The sequence below is a fragment of the Mesoplodon densirostris genome, chromosome 3 (genome assembly GCF_025265405.1).
Source record: "Mesoplodon densirostris isolate mMesDen1 chromosome 3, mMesDen1 primary haplotype, whole genome shotgun sequence".
Taxonomy (NCBI): Eukaryota; Metazoa; Chordata; class Mammalia; order Artiodactyla; family Ziphiidae; genus Mesoplodon; species Mesoplodon densirostris.
The window spans coordinates 42,621,714-42,644,832 of NC_082663.1; the positions used below are offsets into that span (position 1 = coordinate 42,621,714).

Consider the following 23,119-nt stretch of genomic DNA (forward strand, 5'->3'; position numbering starts at 1 on the left):
TGGCGAAAGACATCAAATGGCCTGGGTACAAAAAGCAGGAATTACAAGAAGCAGGCAGCAGTGCCCCCTGGGCTGCCTGTTAAGAAGTCTGCCCTGTGCAGTTTCTGGAGAAATTAAGAAATGCAAATAACCTGGACAGATTAACAGCACCCGAAGATAACTAGCAGCATACAAAGAAACAGCACCTTTCACTATGAGGAGGCGTATTCCTCCAGGCAAACAAAGAAACAGGACAGAGTCAACATCTGTTTCATATAACAGCTTGGCTGCTGAAAGAAGCAACCTTTAAAAAATGGCTTAGCTGACAATCCTTAAAAATCATTCAGTCACTATTGCATGGGCTGAAGTAAATGGGTAAATGAACACAACTTGCACTTTCCATACGACCCTCACCTCCTTCCTCTAAAGAAAAGAAAATAAAGTGCAAATAAAAATCCTCATGAATTTCCCTTTTGATTGACGACTAGCAGCAATGAATACTGAAGGGTAAAAGACAACTAACTGCTTTTTAACATTTCTTTGCTTTCCCAAAGTCAACTGGAAAGACAAGACTGCCAAAGAGTATATTGGGTGGGGATGGTGGCCAGGATAGGGGGTGGGGAAACAATTCAGACATAACTCCTTAGGATATTAAGGGAAGAAAACAAGTCATTTGGCCAAACCACCCATGGTTCCAGAATTCAGTTCGAGAAAGAAAAAGGAACATGATGATGTCTGGATGCCTATCAATAAGTGGTAACAAATGAAACATGTTAAGAAATGAAATTTTCCTCTCTGGATTCTATCAATTTGTAAATGAAGTTTCAAAATCAAGAGAGAGACACCTATGAATGCATACAAATCTGTTCGTAGATTTAAGAACTGGACATTCCTAAGATGAAAAATTATCAGAGCTGTGATGTCACTGCAGTGTGACCACTGCTTCCAACTCAGTTAAATGCCAGATGCTTCACTTACCTTAGTAATGTGGTTAAAATACATAAGCCAAACAGAATGAAAGCAATTAAGAGGTACTATGACAGACAAGAGACTTTTCAGGTGGAATCTGAAAACAGAAAGAAAGGTGATTAGGTAGAAAGGGACAAAAACATTTACTACTAATACACATGTAGTGCCAAAAAATATGCTGGGCAGCTACCCAAGACCCCAACGAGCTGAGGTTCCTTCCCAGTGACTTTTCAGTTTAAATAGGTATAATGCAATGAAGGAAAAGATCACCTTGTCTACGAGGGAGGGAGGCATGACCACAAAAAGAAAAGGCAATCAATATGTGATCTGTGTTGTTTTCAGAGACCTTGGGGAAAAAAGGCTTTATTGAAAGGTGTTTTTGCGGGGTATGAGGGAGTGAGGATATAATTATAATAAAAACAAATCTTCCAAAAATGTTAGCTATGGGCCAGGTGGTCTCTAAGTATTTGACCTACGTTGACTAATTTAGTCCTCACAAGGATTATATGATGTAGGGACTATTACTACTACATTTTACAGATAAGGAAACAGACATACAGGAAAGTAGACTTGCCTGGAAGCATGCAGAATGACTGGGCTTTGAAACAAGTCACCAGGAGGAAGGAAAATCCTTTGAAAGATTAATCTGTCTATCCAGCATCCTGCTCGGTGTCTTGCACAACATCCAGAAAAATAAAAATAATAGAGCAAGACAAGCAGAGTAATCAATTAAAGCTAAAAGAGAAAGGATTTAGATTAGTTTCAAACAAACAAACAAAAAAACCTTTCCAAATTAAAGAATACGCAGGGGGAAAAAAAAGTTCATTGAGCGATACTACAGAATGTCCTTTGTCAGGATGGAAACTAACACTCGGCCTTGCTGGATGCTATTAAAAATAAATCTCTTCAAGTATGGAAGGGATTAACCTAGAAATTCGTTTTAGGCCTATAAGAAGTCATATTTGGCTTTAATCAAGGAGAGAAGTTAAGTAGACATCAAGAGTCTCCCCTTGTGTCCATTAGCCAGTCTCTTCAGGGATTATGCTTGTCTTAACACTATAACCACCACCATTTTCTAGAACTCAGCCTGAGCATATAATATGTACTCAGCAAATATTTGTTGACTGACTGAATTAGAAAAAATAAAAGAATATCAAAATGACATGTTTATGGAAGATTCTGTAAGTTTTGGAAAGTATCTAGAATAAGGTAAGACTCTGCTTCAGAAGGCAGTCTTGAAGAAATCAGAAGAGGGAAGCACTGGAGCGCTGAGAGCACTGGAGCACTGAGGGCACTGGATCCAGACCATAACTGAAGAAGAGTTTGACTTGAAAGACTTCTAAATAAGAACCTACTGAATAGGGGCTTCCCTGGTGGCTCAGTGGTTAAGAATCTGCTGGCCAATGCAGGTGACATGGGTTTGAGCCATGGTCTGGGAAGATCCCACATGCCACGGAGCAACTAAGCCTGTGTGCCACAACTACTGAGCCTGCGCTCTAGAGCCGGCAAGCCACAACTACTGAAGCCTGCGCGCCACAACTACTGAAGCCCGCGCACCTAGAGCCCATGCTCTGCAACGAGAGAAGCCACCGCAATGAGAAACCCGCGCACTGCAACGAAGAGTAGCCCCCGCTCGCCGCAGCTAGAGAAAGCCCACGCGCAGCAACGAAGACCCAATGCAGCCAAAAATAATAAAAAAAAAAGAGAACCTACTGTATAGCACAGGGAACTCTACTCAATACTCTGTAATGATCTATATGGGAATAGAATCTAAGAAAGAATGGACCTATGCATATGTATAACTGATTCACTTTGCTGTACAGCAGAAACTAACATAACATTATAAATCAACTGTATTCCAATAAAAATTAATTTAAAAATAAAAATAATTAAAAAAAGAAAGATCTCTAAATAAGGGAGTAAGACAGAAAACGAATGATAAAAGTGGCTTCAATAATAAGGGATGACATCCTAGAATTTTTCAGCAGAGAGCAAGATGTTCATGTTTAATCAGTACAGTGTTAATGAAAATAATCCAAACATGTGAAGACTTCAAATTGTTCATATAATAATGATAAAAGCATCAGCAGACAACACATGGGAGCACTTCTCTTGTGCTGGGCACTGCATAAAATGCTTTATGTATAGAGTATGCTGATTAAGTGTAAGTGCTCAGATCAACTCCCATACCTCCTCCAAATAACTTTGATCAAGCCACTTGATCTGCGTCTAGGTGTCCTGTGTCTCATTATCTGTGAGATAATAATAGCATCTATTCTCTAGGCATGAAGTTGTAAAGATTAAATGAGAATGTGTGGGGAGAGAAAATATAAGAAATTTTAGAGTTCTAATTTCACATAAAGACACGAGTAATTGGTACAGCCTGGTGAGTATGACAGGTAAGCTGAGGAGAGCAAGTCATTCTCAAAATAGTGAAAACAGGATTCACCCATCATATCACTGGGCTGGACTAATTATATCTCTTTTTGATATAGTAAGTCATCCCTTACTTTATTCTTACTTTCCCCTTAATTTCATCATTTTCAAAAATTAATTTCAAATATTTCTTTTCATGCATGTCTCCATCCCTGAACCATGAGTGCCTCGAAGACAGGGGATATGTTTTAAATATCATTTATTCCCAGCCCCTAGAATCATGCTTGACACACAAATACTTGTGCTAGAATGACTGCATGAACAACAGGAAAAGACCTTATGAGAAAATTGATATGAATGAGATTTATAGCAATTTTTTTTTTTTTTTTGCGGTACGCGGGCCTCTCACTGTTGTGGCCTCTCCCGTTGTGGAGCACAGGCTCTGGACACGCAGGCTCAGCGGCCATGGCTCACGGGCCCAGCCGCTTCGCGGCATGTGGGATCCTCCCAGACCGGGGCACGAACCCGTGTCCCCTGCATCGGCAGGTGGACTCTCAACCACTGCGCCACCAGGGAAGCCCAAGATTTATAGCAATTTTTAAGAGGAAGATATAAGAAATACCCTCAATAAGAAATACCCTCATAGAAGAGAAATCTGATAAGAATATAGAATTATTTCTATATATACATAACACAAATTATGTAGTACATATATATAAACACACAAACATCTATCAGTGTGTGTGCAAACATAGTTTGTTATTAAGATCTACCCAAAGTGACTTTCTTTTAATTTAACTCCATTAGTCATTGTTATTTCATTCTAAACCATTTCTTCTTACTAGATAAGGAACAGAAGTTCATGCCTCTTCCTATTTTTAAAAAGTGAGAAATGTAACTTAAGGTTGATAAGGGGGTGATGGAAAGTCTTGGAACCATCTGAAAAGGGTAGAAGAAGGAATTTGAAGGGAGGAACAGGGGCCGTGCCGATCTTGGGAATTAACCCTAGGATAAAGAGAACTTTCTGAGCATTCTGCACTTCAGCGCAGTTCGGGCTCTTAGTATCTGCCTACCTTTATACCTATCTTCTTGAGTTTCTCCCTTGATTTCATAGTTTTCCCCTGGATTGACAACCTGATTGAACTGATAAACCTGTCTTCTGAGTTAACTCTCTACTGGTAAATAGCTGTTTCACATCTTCACACACTGATCTTAAAATTCTCAACTCTTTCCTCTTGAACTTAGAAATTCTTGGGTCAAGCAACCTCCTCTCAAACAATTTGATTTTAGGAGGTCATAATTCTCCCTAAATGCCACGTATCTTATATTGGGACGAGCCGCTTAGTATAAGATTTACTCTAAATCCTAGGAAAGCTATACTCTCTGGGTGTTAGTCTACTTTTCATGCATTCTTGGGTGAGACATGACGTAGGGCCCAGTCCTACCCCATGCAGAATAGGTCCTCAAAAAATATTTGTTGAATAAAGGAATTAGTGAGTAAAAAGTCAAGTATTGAACTCCCTCCAGTGCTTGCCTCTGAGCACACAATACAGGATACACAATTAGATTCTACTCAGAAAATCACCTTCTCCTTGAGACAGTCTCTCAACTGAAAACAGCTAGTAAAGTTCAGGGGAAGAAGAATCTGTGCTTAAGCTAGGAATTTGCTCTTCATGACCACGTGCCAAACACCACACATCACTAGCCTGAAACTAATGTATAGGTCCCAATCCCTGAAGCTCTATCTTATACCTACATCTCTCAACTATTACATCACAGAAGAGGTACAAACTAAAGCGTTTCCACCAAACTCTATGGTATCCGCTCCATTGTAATTTCCATTTCAACAATTGCCAGGGTACACACAGTTCTTTCAGCAAAATTAAACCTTGGGAACAGACAGATTCCCACCTTATACACCCCGTCCTCTAATGTGATCTTTTGAATTGTACTGATTTTCAATGGCACAGAGTCAAGATAAATTCCTTGATGTGTTCGCTTTTTAAAAATTGTCCAGATACATCCATTATTTATATCATCCAACTAAACATCAATAATAAATGCCTTATCAATTAATCAACAGTTTTGTATACCTGGAGGGTATTCAATAAAAACTTTGCATCTAGCCTAGTAATAATACATTTACTAAGTATCAACCATATTCAAAAATAATAGAATTCTCAAACCATTCACTTTGATTCCATGGATGTTTACACTATGTCCTCTGAAGCCACAAAGTAATATTAAAATATTCAATATAAAAGAAGAGTCTTAAAATTTTTGCATAGAAAAATTATTCTATTACAAGAACATTCATGTTTTATAAATTTTGCAGTCAAAATGACAAAACCAACATCAAAGAAAAACAGAATTTATCAACCATGGTTCATTTTAAATATTAATGCTGTAAAAGTCAAAGGTAGCTATAAAACAGACTGACAGAAGTATACTTGTTCTGGATATAGCTCTTTAAAACACACACCTGAGAAGATCAGCCAATATATCATTAAATAAAAATAAGAAGGCATCAGACACTATTATGATAGCATAAGGTTTGTGTCAATTTCATCAATCTAAAAATAGGTCACAGAATGAGCTTAAAAAAAACAACAACAGGGTAAGGTCAATATCACAAAGTGATTAAAGAGATGGAAGAGAACTTTCTTCTAAGTCATTAAACTCACCAATATTATACTGAACTCCAGAGCACTTACCATTTTCCTGTGGCATTAGAGAATTTAGTAGGTTCACTGAATTGACTGATTTCTTTGTTAACCTATTTACATGGGTTAAGACCCTGACTGACATAAAACACAACCAAAAAAAAACCCCAGACAGAGAGTGTAATGAAAGACTGAGTGATGTATAGTTTGGGGTGCAGCCTAGCCAATAAATGTGCTTGACCAGCAAAGAACCTATTGGCAAAGATTTATTATTGGAACAAATACATTCTAAAAAGATCTAATACAATAAAACCTGCAGTATGAATACAAACTACTCTAAAATAAAGTTCTTTGCCCTGTATAACATATAACTTATTTTTTATGATTATATTAACTCTCTGCATTTTGTTCATTGAAGAATAAATTTCATTAGCTAAGTAAAACCAAAGAGTACAGTGTATGAAATGGCATTAGTAGTGTAGTTCTTTAATCCACACAAAAGTAAACAAAGTTTATGTTACTCAGAACTCTTCAACTACCTTTAAAATATATATAAAGAAAAGGAAATATTTCTAGGAAATGTATTATCAAGAGAAAAGGTAAAAATGAATCACCTCCGAGAATAACACATCATCATTATGTTTTAATTATATGTAACACATTAATATGAACTTAGTAAAAGCTAGAGCCAGACATAGAAGTGATCTTAAATGATATACCTCCAAGTTCTTTTACATTCAAGATGGCATTCTGGAATGGCACAGCTTTTATACTAAAACCTACAATTAGAAAACAGAAAAGAAAGAATTAGCAACTTAAGTTTTAAAAATGTATAAAATGCTCAAATGCTCTTTTTTAGGCAGATTAAGAGTTATTTTTCATAGCTCATATTTACACCAGAAACATAATTTCCAAGACAAACGGTTAACCCAGTATTATCTTCTACCATTTTGCAAAATAGTTGTATGTTACAGCAAAATATAACCCTTTTCTTCAAAATATTGCCTCATTCTTTAATACATAATTCCACTTTGTAAATTTTATCAGTTGCGAGAAAGACACTTGGAAGTATAGAGAAACTTCAAAGAAAATATTAAATCTATCAGGACCTTTGCATCTAATTCCTAAGGTAAATCTTCCCTCACATATAACTTAGCAACCCTAGAGACTAAGGTATCAAAATTATAACCATCTTATATTGAATTACATAGTATTTATGTTAGCGTTTTCTTTCAAGGACATGGTTAAAGTCATACATAGATTTTTCTTAAGAGTATGATCATAATTACCCATTTATGCATTTTATAATGCATGTAATAAATGACTTCTATTATAAAAGTATATTCAGAGTATAGTACTATGATTAATTCTGTATTTAGGACTTAATTATCATCATCTAAGTCAATCAATTCAGGTGTGGCATATGTGAGTGTGCATTTACCTATACACAGACACACACACAAATATATACACTAAATATTTCTGAAATGATCCACAAGAAACTGGAACATGTAATGACTCTTGGGAGAACTGGGTATCTGGAGGTCTTAAATAGAAGGGAGATTCTTTTGTTTCATTTGAATACTTTGCATATACATGTACTTCTTTTTCCATTAAAAGCTCTACTCATTTTTAATAGTTAATTTATTCAGTAATTTCCGAGCACCCAATCAATTTAAGGTTTTAAGCATTATTTGATATGTACAATTACAAGATAAATAAGACACGGTCCCCTTTTCAAGAAATTATCAACAGGGTGAAAGGGAAAATATACAAATACTTTCACTGAAGCAAGTTATGATGGGTGCCTAGAAAGGTAAAAAGATATAAAGTACGATGTGTATAAGAACAATTCTTTTACACGGTTTTGCTTTACTTTATGAAAAAACACGTTAAAATGTGCCTTATTATACTCCAGCCTATTATTACCACTCCTCTGTTGCATACTGTCCCAGAGCTTTAAGATTTTATATATTACCTTCTACTTAAGGCAGTGAATATCATATAATGGTTAAAAAGTGACTTTGGAGTCAGACAGAACTAGGTTTTAATAAGCTCTATGACTGTGGGCAACTTACCAGCCTTGGCTTTCATCGTCTGTAAACTGGGAATGATAGTATCTATGTCACAGAGTTGTTATGAGGATGCGATAATGCATGTGTAATCTTTATCACAGTGCCTGGTACAAATAAGCACAAAATATAAGACTGCCGACGTTATATTTCAGTGGATGCCATGTTGTTGATGATTTAATCATTAGGTACACATATCTTCTGCCTGCCTGAATATATTACAGACTCAAGACAAATGCTGGTGCTCATTTATTAATCTAAGTATTTAGTTGGAGCCATAAAAGTTATCACTGAATGAAAAGTACCTTTGTTGGAGTGATGGAAGTGTAAACTGTTGAAATTTGTTGTACAGAACGTAAATGTTCATTGGGCTGTCTGAGAACCTTCCAAAACATACCCTTCCTACGTGGGTTTAATACAGACTGACACAGTGGGCGTAGCGCTATGATTAACGGTGCGTGCAGTCACTGAATCTTAGTAAAATAGCAGGAGGAGTAGGGGGCAGCTTCATGTGGCTGACATACCAGCATATACCTGGGTCTGCAGGAAAGCCTCTCCAGGTGTCTGGCCTCTGGGAAATTATGGAAACTCAGGGCCAATCACAATACTCCTGCTGGCACTGAAATTTGCCCACAGGAGACTTGGATGCTTGACTGTATCTACCTACCTCACAGGGGTGTTACATGGATTAAAAGGCAATGATTGTGAAATCCTGAAAACGAAAACACTATGTAAGTGCTAAACAGTCTATTAGTGGTTAGGTTCAGGACAACCCAAGTATGGATTTTCCAGAGAAATGGGACAAACCCCAACTTTGAAAAAGAAACAGTTATGCAGCACATCAGCAATATTTCATCTGCCTTGATTCTTAAGAGCTGACAATATGCAGGCGCCCAGAGGGAAGAAATATCCTTCTGGAAATTACCACACCCATATGCAAAATACAACTTTTGAAATTTATTGATCCAACAGGCAGATTATATGACGGTTCCCATTTTGAATCCTTACACAGACTTCATAATAAATTGACTACAAAAATGTCCTCCAATGTTCACTCTAAGCAAAGTAACCTAGCAATGTTATTTATAGGCATATAAATGTTCCTGCAGAATACTCATAAATGTTTTCTCTTCACACAGAACATATGTGGCTAGATTTATACTGCAAAGGTATATGCAGTCTTCCACTTTGCTGTCTCTGTATTATTTTTACAATATAGCTGTGGTAATTAATGTTCAGAGGATGAAGCCTAGATAATCAGTCCAGAAAATAAGAGAATGTACTATTCATGGAAGAGAAACAATATTTTTCTATTTTAGTCATTCTAACTGTTTGCAAGGATTAAAATGACTTAAAATGTAAAGACACATTTTCAGTTCACCAGAAGGGCGATCAAGAAGGGCAACCATCAGATCAATTGTATTTTATTCCTTTACACTGAGTTGGATGAGGTCAAGAAGGGAAATTAATATTTAGTAGGGTTACAAAGGTCAATCCATCAAAATACCTTTCTCAAAGGGTTGCTTTGAGGAATGAAAATCACTGGATTGCATGGGCTCTACAGTTAGAATGTCTGGATTCAAATTCTGGCTCTACCATTATTAACTGTCTGACTCTGAGCAAGTTACTTAATTCCTCTGTGCCTCAGTTTCCTCAGCTGTAAATGAAAACAGACGGTAATCAGTGCTATAAAGTGTTTTGTTTTTAAATAAATAAAACTAAAAATTCAGAATACTAATGGTCATCAAATAATCACTGAATGCTTTCTCCCAATCAAAATCATGTGTGGCCTCAAGTTCAGATATATTATGAAAGCAGTGGTAAAAATAAGAGTTGCTGGGCTTCCCTGGTGGTGCAGTTGTTGAGAGTCTGCCTGCTGATGCAGGGGACACGGGTTCGTGCCCCAGTCCGGGAAGATCCCACATGCCTCGGAGCGGTTAGGCCCGTGAGCCATGGCCGCTGGGCCTGCGCATCCGGAGCCTGTGCTCTGCAATGGGAGAGGCCACAACAGTGAGAGGCCCACGTAACACAAAAAAATAAAAAATAAAAAAATAAATATGAGTTGCTGAAGAAGTAATCAAAACAACATTTATTGAGGACTTCTATAGACTAAATATTTGTGGTCCTTAACACTTCTTTCCCTCTTAATCAGTCAACCAACCAATCCCCAAAGCCTTTCAATTTCACCTGCTAAATAGTTCTCAAAAATGCCTACTTCTCTTCATCCTCACAGCACAACTCTTGTCAAGCCACCACCATCACCACGTGGTGAGCCTCCTAACTAAACTCTGCATCTATTATTGGCCTCCTCAATCATCCCCACACATTAGCAGAAGTGATTTCCTGAAATGCACTTCTGTTCACATCATTCCCCTACTTAAAAGGGTCTGATACCTTCTCACTACTCAAGGTATGGTTTGAAACACCTAACAAGGCCCTACCTGATCTGGTTCCTCTTTCCTTCCCTAGGCTTATTTTGTACCATTTCCCCCTCATTTATATTCTTCAGTTCCTAAAACAAGCCATGTTCTTTCCATCTCAGGGCCTTTGCACCTACTGCTCCAAAAGTGTGTGTTCTTTGCCCTTCTGGCAAACTCTTTATCCTTCAGGTGGTATCAGAACTTCACTTTGTCAGGCAGGCCTTCTCTGGTGTTCCTGAAATAGGTTGATTTTTTTAGATCTGTGTGCTTGGGGCACTCAGCATTTCTCCTACATGACTTTCACAGTTCTAATTACATATCAGTTTATTTACTTGTTTTATGTTTGTTCCCCAGCTAGACTGCAAGGATTCATAATAGAGATACAGTGTACAGTGTATCTTGTATGCCAGTGCTTGGTCATAATAGGATCTCAATATTTGTTTAAAGATCTGTGCTAAAGGTTTATATTTAGTCAGCCCTCCATATCCGAGGGTTCTGCATCCACATATTCAACCAAACAGATCGAAAATATTTGGGAAAAAAATTTCCAGAAAATTCCAAGAAGCAAAACTTGAATTTGCTGTGCCCAGGCCATTTACATTGTATTAGGTATTATTGGTAATCTAGAGATGATTTGAAGCATATGGGAGGATGTGTGTAGGTTACATGCAAATACTGTATTTTTATATAAAGGACTTGAGCATCCTCAAATTTTGGTATCCGTTGCAGGGGAAGGTGGTCACCAGTCCCCCTCATATACCAAGTGACGACTGTATTTTAGCTGTTACGACAATCCTTAACTTAATGAATAACTACTGTTCCAGGAAGCAAGTGAAGTCTAGAAGGGTTAAGTACCTGGCCAAAAGCATTAAATGCTGTATTTAAAACCTGAACTTAGGGCCTCCCTGGTGGCGCAGTGGTTGAGAGTCCGCCTGCAGATGCAGGGGATACGGGTTCGTGCCCCGGTCTGGGAGGATCCCATATGCCGCGGAGCGGCTGGGCCCGTGAGCCATGGCCGCTGGGCCTGCGCGTCCGGAGCCTGTGCTCCGCAACAGGAGAGGCCACAACAGTGAGAGGCCCGCATACCGCAAAAAAAAAAAGAAAAAAAAAAAAAAAAAAACCTGAACTTAGGACTCATCACCTGAGTCCACCAGAGCTCCACACTACAGCACCTCTTCCACATACCAACAAGATGATGGATTCAATATTTCCAATTTTGAACCTAAATAACAGTGGAGCTGACTGGAAAAAATACACACATACCTAATAATCCCACTAATTATTTTCCCTCCTATTTATAAATAATCCAACACAAGGAAGCTATTTTGATTCTTGTGTTCTCAGGTCTATACTACGTTGCCTTATTAATGGAGTAAAAATACTAGTATGAGTTTAGAGAGTACTTTTTTTTTTTTTTTGCAGTACGCAGGCCTCTCACCGCTGTGGCCTCTTCCGCTGCGGAGCACAGGCTCCGGACGCACAGGCTCAGCGGCCATGGCCCACGGGCCCAGCCGCTCAGCGGCATGTGGGATCCTCCCGGACCGGGGCACGAACCCGTGTCCCCCACATCGGCAGGCGGACTCTCAACCACTGCGCCACCAGGGAAGCCCCTAGAGAGTACATTTTTAAAGACATTATTAATAAAACCAGGAACTCAGGAGGGGAGGGAAAATGTCCAACTGACTCAGCCATGACAGTGCACTCGCTCTGTTGCTTCTTCGAAAAAATAAGCATCCTCCCATGCTCTTCGCAGGAAGTCAGTGAGCTGACAGAACAAGAGCACTGTCCTAGAAACCCTGTCACAGCTCTTAGACTTACCAGCCACGTTTTTTTTTTCTTGACTTTGAATCCCTCATCTGCAAAATGAGTGGACTAGATTAGCTTTTTAAAGTTTCCTCTAATGTTAGGATTCCATTATTTATATTAAACAAGGAGAAGGAAATAACAGTAACAACTGAGTCAACCATCAATGGCCTCCAGTATTTGGCTGAAGGCCTCAGGGGTAGGTCTCCCGACTCCATTCAAACAATTTGATGGCTGAAGCCTAAGTTACGTAGTCATTTTTTCCTGGCCTATTTAAGCTACATTAGTAAGACTGAAACCTCCCCTAAGATTTAACCCCACAAATTTTAATAAATATATGACTTAGTAACTCTTTGGGGAAATAATTGTTTGCATAGACTTTCAGTTTTTGTCTTTTAGTCCTTAAATCCAAAAAAGCTTGTGATACAAGGGAGATGCATTTGAAATTTTTTATGCAGGGAAAGCATTACTGGAATCGTAACAAAATTAGGTTTCAGAGGGAGGTTAGTCTATTTTTATTCATTGTGTGGAACACATGACTATTTCACTTGGACCTAAAGACCAACCTCCCCCCTTCCCCTGCAACACATACACAAGCCTGCACACATGTACACAGGTACTCCGTGTGTGCTTCTGACATCCCTGGGTCACTCTAAGAACTGCTAAAGGGAAAGACATTCCACAGATCTGGTGGCCTTGACTTGGACCAAGGACATGATTTATGCGTTAGTTTTGTGATGTTTGGACAATGTTCTAGCAAAATTCTTCTAAATATCGTTTCAACATCATAAAAGGAAATTTAATCTACCAGCATTTATAAAACACAATTCTTTAGCAGATACCAAATCTGACTTTCTAACTTATTTCTTCTTAACATGTATGCAGCTAATACTAAAGTTATTAAAATGCCTGATTCAAATTTTCATAAACTGTTCTGTATGTCTTTCAAATTACCATAATTGTTTTCTATTTTAACTGACCGACATATCACTTGACAAATTTTCAAACATAGTAATACATATTCCTAGAAGAGATTTTTCAACGTTTTTCAATTCCAAGTGTTCAATTTTCTCTAGATTGTTCTCTATGTTACAACAATATATTATCCTAAACCTTTAGACTCCATTCCTCTGGTTTAAAAAGAAAAAAAAAGTGAATATTGTATAATCTACAGGTTAACAATCCCTTTTATCAACAAATTCTTTGGGCATATACAGTCAAGGAATTCACTCTGGACAAAGTTCACTTTTGTTTCTAGACCAAGGTGTAAGCTACTCAATTTTTTTCCTCTATCAGCAAGACCTGCTCTTTTCAGGACTTCTTGGCCCTCCAAGTTTTGACAATTTAAGTATCTTTTAAAAATTATGTCAAAGTAAAAGACTGTTGAAGTTAACAATCCAATAAAGTTTGGATTCCCTTTACTTCTGAAGAAAAGGCTGACATTCTTGCCTTGCTGAAATGGATAGACATACCCTTCTTGTGTCATGTTTTCATTTTAAGAAACTAATTCTCAGTGTATCTTTTCAACTGTTCCAAACTCTTCCAACAAATATTTCATTTTTAATTGGCTTTATATAATCAAAACATTATAAAATAGAGAATTAAGAGAATAAAATTTCACACATAATTCAACCATACCAACAAAGCCCATAGTTATTTTTTACGTTTTTTTTCCCCATTTTTGATTCAAAAGCATAGTTTTGCAAGGTTTAATTTCCAAAATGAATGTAAATTTAATTTTCCTTTACAGAAGATTGTGTTTTCCAATATATGATCATTTCAACTGATGTACCACGAGTTAATTAACAAACTCCCTTGATATAGGACATTTAAATTACTTTAAAGTTTTAGTTATACAAAATGTTGCAAGGAATCAGTTTGTTCATACAGTTTCTTTGAAATTACACACTTAATGGAAATTCTTAGTGACACGCTTATTAGGCCAAGGGATGTAAATATTTTGGTAACCTTTAATTTATATGAATAACTTCTTTCAAAAAAAAAAACGGACAACACATGTTTTGGTAAATTTAGGTATAAAATTAACATTTTCTTATTTATTTTCTAGTAAAGTTGAACTTCTGGTAAAGCCAAACCTTTCCATTTATTTGTTTGCCATTAATTCTTTTCTTGAATACCTTTGTGGACTTAGCTTAATTAATCAATTAGATTCTAGATACTACTTGTGAATGTGACTGAATTCTCTAAATGGGACTGCCATAAACTCTTATCTGTAATATCTGATAGAAATACTTCTCAACAGCGCTGCTTTTACTTATATTTGTCATCTTAATCTTAGCTTTCCAGTCTTTCTAAACTTTTATATAGTTAGCTCCCTTGCTCGTTCACTTTGTACATTATTCTCCGTAGGACCTCCTTCAGCTATTCTCCCGTCCTCCATTGAATGTTCACATGCACATGTGGCTTTCTGACCTCCTCATTTCTTCTAGTTACCTTTTCTTGCCATTGGGTTTTGTCATTTATTTTAGGACCCTCCTTCTACCTCCTTTGTTCTTCTTCAGCTGCATACATACACAACAAAGAGGAGTCGGCAGATGAGTTTGAACAGGCTGGCAATGTCTATCTGGAACTCTGGTGAGGACTGGGTTTTGTGGGTCCACTGATAACTAAAATCAGCCTGCTTGGTTCTCCTCTGCCTTCACCCCTCCTCTGTCACCACTAATTAGTTTCTCCAACCTCTTGCCCACCTTCACTGGCTACAATAAACATACAGACTCAACCAACAAGCATCTACCCCTTCTCTTCTCTTTGCACCTCATGCCCAACTCTGCCCTGCCTTGATCCTTGAAGAGCCCTCTCAATGAATCACAGGGAACCTCACCTTTGTTAAGAAAAGTCTTCTCTAGCCTCCAACATTTTCTTACACACTTTTCCTTCCTTCTTATACTAGCAAACAGAGCTTTTCCTTCCCTCATCAGGGCCAGCCAGCACAAGCTTTGCTGCCTTATAATGCTTTTACCACTTTACCATACTCACCTCTTAATAACTTCCCAGCTAAAGTTGTGACATCTGTTTCTGTGTCGACCTTTGCATTTCCATCTACCAACTTTCAGGGCATTTGCTTATCTATCTGAATGAATTCAACACATTTGTCCACCACTCTATCTGCTTCTACTCTTATAGACAACATTCTCCAAACTAATGATCAAAGCTATCCTCCACATTTTCAGATCTCCAAAACTATCAGCTCTAAATTCACATTAGCCATCACTAATTTGTTGGTATAAAGTTGTAGATCATCAAATTTTCTACATAGATGATCCTGTCATCAGCAAACCAAGAAAGTTTTACTTATTCCTTTCTAATCTGGAAAACTTCTATTTCTTTTTCTTGCCTGATGCACTGGCCAGAATCTTTACTACAATGTTGAACAGAAGTGGTGAGAACAGACAGCCATGTCTTATTCCTGATCAGACCAGGAATAAATTCTGTATTTCATCATTAAGTATGACAACAGCTATAGGGTTTTCATAGATGACCTTTAACAGTTGAGGAAATTCCCTCTGTTCCTATTTTGGTGAGAGTTTTTATCAGAAATCAATGTTTTTTGTTTGTTTGTTTGCATCTCTTGAGATGATCACATGGTTTTCTTTTCTTAGCTTATTAATATTGTAAATTAAATTTACTAATTTTTGAACGTGAAACCAACCCTGTATTCCTGGGATAAATGTTACTTGGTCATGACACATTATCCTATTAAAAATATACTACTTTAAGATTTGATTTGCTAGATTTTTGTTTATATTTTTGGTATCTATGCTCATGAGGGATATGGTATGTAGTTTTTTTGCAATGTCTTTATCTGGTTTTGACATTAAACTTGCTGGTCTTATAGAAGGAGTTGGAAAGTCTTCCCTCTTCCTTCAATTTTCTGAAAGATATTGTGTAGCAGTGGCATTATTACTTTTTTCAGATGTTTGATAGAATTCACCAGTGAAGCCAACTAAACTTCAAGTTTGTTTTTTTAAAACTATAATTTCAATTTCTTTAATAACTATAGATCTGGGCTTTCTATTTCTTCTTGAATGAGCTTTGATAACATGTCTTTCAAATAATTCATCCATTTAAGTTGTCAAATTTACTGGTATGAAGTTGTTCATAATATTCTATTATCCTTTTAATATCTATAGACTCTATATTGATGTAATCTCTTTCATTCCTGATACTATAAATTAGTGTCATCTTTGATTTTTTTTCCCCTGATCAGTTTGCCTAGAGTTTCTTAAACTTTACTGATCTTCTCAAAGAACCAGCTTTTGATCTAATGAGTTTTCTCTACTGTTTTTCTATTCCACTGATTTCCACTTTGATCCTTATTATTTCCTTTCTTTTGCTTATTTTGGGTTTGATCAGTCCATTTCTTTTAGTTCCTTAAGGTGGAGGCTGAGGTCACTGATTTGAGGGCCTTCTTTCCTAATCCAGGGGTTCAGAGCTATGAATTTCCCCCACAGTCCTGCTTTAGAGACAGCCCACAAATTCTGATGTGTTATATTTTCATTCAGTATAAAATACTTTACAATTTCTCTTTTGATTTCTTTATTTTTTTATTTTTTTATTTTTTTTTTTGCGGTATGCGGGCCTCTCACTGTTGTGGCCTCCCCCGTTGCGGAGCACAGGCTCCGGACGCGCAGGCTCCGGACTCGCAGGCTCAGTGGCCATGGCTCACGGGCCCAGCCGCTCCGCGGCATATGGGATCCTCCCAGACCGGGGCACGAACCCGTATCCCCTGCATCGGCAGGCGGACTCTCAACCACTTGCGCCACCAGGGAGGCCCTCTTTTGATTTCTTATTTGATCCATGGTTTATTTAGAAGTACTTTAGTTTCCAAATATTTGGGGACTTTTCCAGAGATGGTCTTGATTTCTAATTCAATTCCATGTGGTCTGTGGTTTGAATACTTTTAAAATTACTGAAATTTGTTTTATGTCCTCAAATATGGTCTTATTTGGTAAATGTTCCAAATGCACTTGAGAAAGTTCTCTGCTGCTGTTGTGTAGAGGGTTCTATAAATGTTAATCAGGTCCAGGTGGCTGATAGTGTTGTTCAAGTCTACTACCTCTATTTTCTTCCTACGTGTTCTATCAATAATTGAGAGTACTGAAATCTCTGACTACAATTGTGGGTTTTGTCAGTTTTTGCTATGTGTATTTTTGAAGTTATTACATACATAAATGTTTAGCATTGTTATCTCCTCTGATTCAAAGACTCTTTCATCATTATGAAATTAACTTCTTTATCCCCAGTATTATTCTTTGCTCCAAAGTCTACCTTGTCTGATATTAACATAGCTGCTCCAACTTTCTTTGACTCTTTCTTATGCCTATTGGCATAACATATCTTCTTCCATCTTCTTACTTTTAACCTATTTGTGTCTTTATATTTAAAGTCAGCATATAGTTGGGTCTTGTTTTTTTAATCTAATCATATTCTCAGTCTCTTAATTGAGGAGTCTAGACCATTTGCATTTAATTTGATGACTGATGGTCAGGTTTGAGTGTTAACACCTTGCTACTTGTTTTCTATTTGTCCCATATATTCTTGTTCCCTTTTTTCCTGCTGTCTTTTTGATTAATTATTTTTTATAGTTCCATCTTATTTCATTTGTTGCCTTATTGGCTCTCACACTTTGTTTTGTTATTTTAGTGGTTGCTTTAGGGTTTATAGTGTATCTTTAACTTACATAGTCTACCTTCAAGTGTTATTAAACTACTTCACATATAAGAACCTAACAATAGTATACTTCCCTTTTTCCCCTATGACTTTTATTCTATTGTTCTCATGCATTTTACTTTTACATGTTATAAACTCCACAATATACTGTTTTTATTTAAACAATTATAAAGAGATTTAAATAAGAACTAAATCTTATATAATTATCCATGTAGTCACCATTCTGTTACTTTGCTTTGTATAGATCCAGATTTCCACCTGTAATCATTTTTCTCCTGCCTGAAAAACTTCCTTTAGCATTTTCTTATAACTTTGGTCTGCTAGGAATAAATTCTTTCACTTTTTTAATGTCTGAAAAAGGCTTTATTTTGAGTTTCTTTTTGAAAGATACTTCTGTTGGATATAGGCTGATAGCTATTTTTCCCTTCAGTACTTTAAAGATGTGCTCCACTGCCTTCTCCCTTGAATTGTTTTCAGTGAGAAATCTGATGTCACTCTTATCTTTGTTTCTGTGTAACTTCTCTGTTTTTAAGATTTCCTTTTTGTATTACTCGGCATTCTCCAGAGAAACAGAACCAATAGGATGTGTGTGTATACATAGAAAAATGTTTCAAGGAATTGATTCATCATACTATGGAGGCTGGCAAGTCCAAAATCTGCAGGGTAGGTCAGTAGACTGGAGACCCAGGAAAGAGCCGATGCTGCAGTTCAAGTCCCAAGGCCACCCAGTACAGATTTCCTTCTTGCTCTGGGGAAGTCAGTCTTCTGTTCTATTCAAGCCTTCAACTGGTTAGATGAGGCCCAACCACATTATATAAAGAAATTTACTCAAAATTTACTCAAAGGCTGCTGATTTATATCTTAATCTCATATAAAAATGCAGTCACAGAAATATCTAGAACAATGTTTGACTACATATCTGAGCACTGTGGCCCAGCCAAGTTGACACATAAAATTAACCATCACACTCTTATCACTGGCTTTAGTAATTTTATTAGGATGTGACTTGGTATAGTTTTGTTCATATCTCTTGTGCTTGGGGTTCAATGAGCTTCTTGGATTTGTTGTTTATCTTCAAGTTTGAAAACATTTCAGCCATCATTTCTTCAAATATTTTTTTCTGTCCCTTTCTCCACCCCTTCACCTTGATAGATTCAAGTGTTAGGTGTTGCCATATATTAGGTGACTTGGAGCTGTCCCACAGGTCACTATTGCTCTTTGCATTTTCCATTTTCTCCTCTCTCTCTACTGTGAGTAGTCCCGAATGTTAATGCCCTTCAAGGTCATTAATCTTTTTTCTGCAATGTTTAATCTGTCATTAATCCTATCTGGTATATATTTCATTTCATATATTGTAGTGTTCACCACTAAAATTTTTATATGGTTTTTTTAGATATTTTGCATGTCTGTACTTTTATAATAACAGTTTTAATGTCCTTCTTTGTTAATTCTAATCTTTGTGACAGTTATGAGTCAGTTTCAATTCACAGATTATTCTTCTCATTATGAATCATGTCTTCCTGCCTCTCTGCATGCCTGGTAATTTTTGATTAAATGTCAGACATTGTGAATTTTACCTTGTTAAGTGCTGGATAATTTTGTTTTCTGTAAATCTTACACAGCTTTGTTCTGGGGTGTATTAAAGTTTCTAGGAAACTGAGCCTTTTGTCTTATTAATATGATTTGCTACATGCGTCTAGGGCAGTGCTCAGCTTAGAGCTGATTCCTAAGGCAAAACTTTCCTTAGTACTCGACCCACTACCTCGTGAATTGTGACTTTTCCAATCTGGCTTGTGGTAACAGGCATAACTCTCAGTCCTGTGTGAACACCAGGCACTGTTCCCTCTAGCCCTTTCAGATGGTTCTTTTGCTAGCCTTGAGTAGTTTCCGCATGAGCATGCAATGAATAGTATGACACATACTCAAAGGAGACCCTCTACAGGTCTCTAGGGTTCTCTCTCTGTACAAGTCTCTCCTCTCCAGTCCTGTGTCCTAGGAACTCTAGCTGCCCTAGTCTCTCCAGCTCTCAGCTCAATCCCCTCAATGCAGGGAGTCCACTGAGCTCCACCTCATTTCCCACTGGAGCTGTGCCATGGCCTGGGAACAGTCTTGAGGCAGTAGGCTGGGGCAACTGTGGGGCTCATCTCATCTGTTTCTCATCTCTCAGGGATGACTAACCCTTGTTGCTTGATATTTACTTTCTTAAAAACTGTTTTATATATCTTGTCTGTTTTTTGTTCCCCCCTTTTGGTTATTTCAGGTGGGAGGGTAAGCCAGTTCTAGTGACTCTGTCTTGACCAGAATCAGAAGTCTTCACTCATTCTTGCACTCCCTGCCCTCTACTGAACATCTTCAATGTTTCCTTCTTCCTGATCACCACCCTTACACCTCTGTCCACTAGCATGCTCACATGGCACCTTTCCTTGCAAAAATAAACTCCTTTACTGCTGCTTTCTGTGTTTCTGTCTACCTTCTTAAAAGAGTAATCTATGTGCCATCTTAGCCAGGGGCCCAAGGAGTAAACTGGACAGTCTGTGCCTCATTCCCTCTGCATGCTCACCACCCTCTCATGGTTCATGTTAGTTTCTACCCCAACACTCTACTGAAACTGGTCTACCATTGATCATTAATGGTTACCACATCCATGGCCTCCTCTCAGATTTTAGACTTCTGTTTATATTATTTAATTCTGGTGCCTTGGATCCATTGTTCACATTTGACTTATATGATACTATATAGAACTGCCTGGTTGAGATACCCTGTTTAATGCAGATGCTAGAATGTAAGCTCCAAAGGACAAGGATATTTGTCTATTTTGTTCACTGACGCACCCTGAGTGCCTAAATCAGTGGCAATCCCACAACAGGCATTCAATAAATGCAGAAAGAATGAATGAAATATAGTTGGTGCTTAGCACGCTTCTCCTCCCTCTCTGCTCATCATCCCTCAACAGTCTCATGCAAATCAACAGTTCAGTTGTATCTCAAATCTAGATCTCTTGCTATAAGCTCTCTTTAGTCAGCCTGTCTTTTGGCATTTGGATCACTGTTGAAAGTCCTGCCAACACCTCAAAATTAGCATGTCCAAAACTAAGCTCATTATCTTGTATCTTAAAACTGTCTGTCACCTTCTTCCCACTTTTTATATTTCACTCAGTCACCAGCTAGAAGTCATATTTGATTCTTTTCTTTTCCTCTCTATTTCCCAATATTTTTGACACTTTTATAGGATTAATGACATCTGCCTCTAACCCTCCACTCCCCATAGCCCCTGATGGATCACCTCTCCATGTTACAGGTCTCTCTCAGTAGCTCCTCTAGTCTCTAGCTTTGGGTCACAACTCATGCTATACCTCCACATCTTGGGCCTCAACCCAGTAAGATCACGAACTGTTCTCCAAATACACCCTATGCTTTCTATCCTTACTCTCCTCACCCCGTTCCTTAGATTCTCCCCATCATATGAGGCCCTATTTGAATGAGGCTTTCTTTGATCCCACAGATTAGAAATGATCACTCTTTTAACTTTCATATTTATACCATCAAGTATAGCACTTATTCTGTCTTAGCTCCTGGCATATATTAAACATTCAATAAATTTAAACTGTTTATCATTGTAATCCTACCCCAGGTGTAAACTTCTTGATAGCTGAGACCTCCATACAGGTCTCCAAAAAGGCACTGCACCTGGTTCAGGACAATGACAACTCATAGAAGCTTGATATCCAAAATGTCAGCCAACTTACTAATTCATCAGAAAATCAATTAGCACACAATGTTACAACTGGTTCCAGTAAGAGGAAAACATATTATTAAAAAATTGAATAAAAGCAAATATAGAACATATTGTATTGCAATTTACAAATCATAAATTATAAAATTATTTACAGATAATTTTGTACATTGTAATTCAAAACTGTGCTTCTAAGCAATAGTGCTTCCCATTTATACCTCTGATAAGTGAAGAACGGTATACTTGTATTACTCATACATATTTTGAAGGAAGTTATTTTGCTTTAAAAGAATTGTTAAGTTAATAAACTTTGCATATTACATAACACATTCCTCAGAAGACGTCCACAGTTTTACAGACAACCAGCAAATAATACTCTCATCAGAAATTCTAAGGCTTGGGTACCACTTACCTTCATTTGAAGACCTGCACTGGCATCCTACCTCTGTCATTAGCTGTGTGAAAACAGCCATATCACCATACCTTTGAGCCTCAGATGATTTAAAGACAGAATATGGAAAAAGAATCTTACCTGTCATAAAAAGCAGTTATGAGGTTCAGAGAGGTATGATATTTTATGTAAAAACATATGGATTCGATTTACTGTTGCAGGCTTATTCACTCAACAAGCATCTTAGCTATGCCCAAACCGTGTGCCAGGATCTGGATGCACAAGCTAAATAAGATGCTCTATCTGCCCCTTAGCCTGGGGAGACAAATGTGTCAACAGCAGTGCTGCAGACACTAAATGGTAGAGAGATAGACACTTCACAGTGGGAGAGCAGGGAGTTCTCAGTTCCATGTGGGGGAAAGGAAGGTAGTTAGAAATGGCTTCCTGCAACAGGCCACACTTGAGCTCTGTTCATCCTCCCTGTGGCCTCACCAGTCATCAGGAACCCCTCGCACTTTTCCTCATCCTTTAATCAAGCTATGTCTCTGTTTCTTCACAGGTCCACAGTTTCTTATCTACAATTCTAAACTCTGAAAAGCTTTCAAAGCCTGTACTCTTCCCCTAACTTATTTGGTGGCAATACCTGGCGTGAAATGAGGTAAGGCTCTTGGTCATCAATATTTTTCCTACTTACAGGGAATCCTAATCAATGGTTCCATCCTATACCCTTCACCTAAGCCAGGACCTGACTCACCCTTGGCTTCTCTCTCTCCCTCATCCTCCAAACCCAACTGGCCAGCAAGCTCTGTCAATACTAGGCCTGCAATAAGTATCCTATCTATTCCCTCCCTCCTCCCCTCCCTCCCTCCTCCCTCTCCCTCTATTCTCCCTTCCTCCCCCTACCCCCCTCCCTTCCATCACTGTCTTAGTTAATGGCTAATGGAGCTTTCCACAGTTCAGCCTCAGCATCATGGCTAGCGTGATCTTTCTCAAATGGATATTTTATCACAGTTTCTCTTTGCT

The 23,119-nt window shown here is 37.8% G+C and overlaps 1 protein-coding gene across 1 annotated transcript in view; it reads right to left on the reverse strand.

Moving 5' to 3' along the window:
- ARL15 (ADP ribosylation factor like GTPase 15) overlaps positions 1–23,119 on the reverse strand; it is a 419,390-nt gene that overhangs the window by 256,679 nt on the left and 139,592 nt on the right. The window contains exon 3 of the mRNA XM_060091692.1: positions 6,707–6,766. Within this exon, the coding sequence (XP_059947675.1) occupies positions 6,707–6,766 (60 nt within the window). The remainder of the gene's footprint in view (positions 1–6,706; positions 6,767–23,119) is intronic.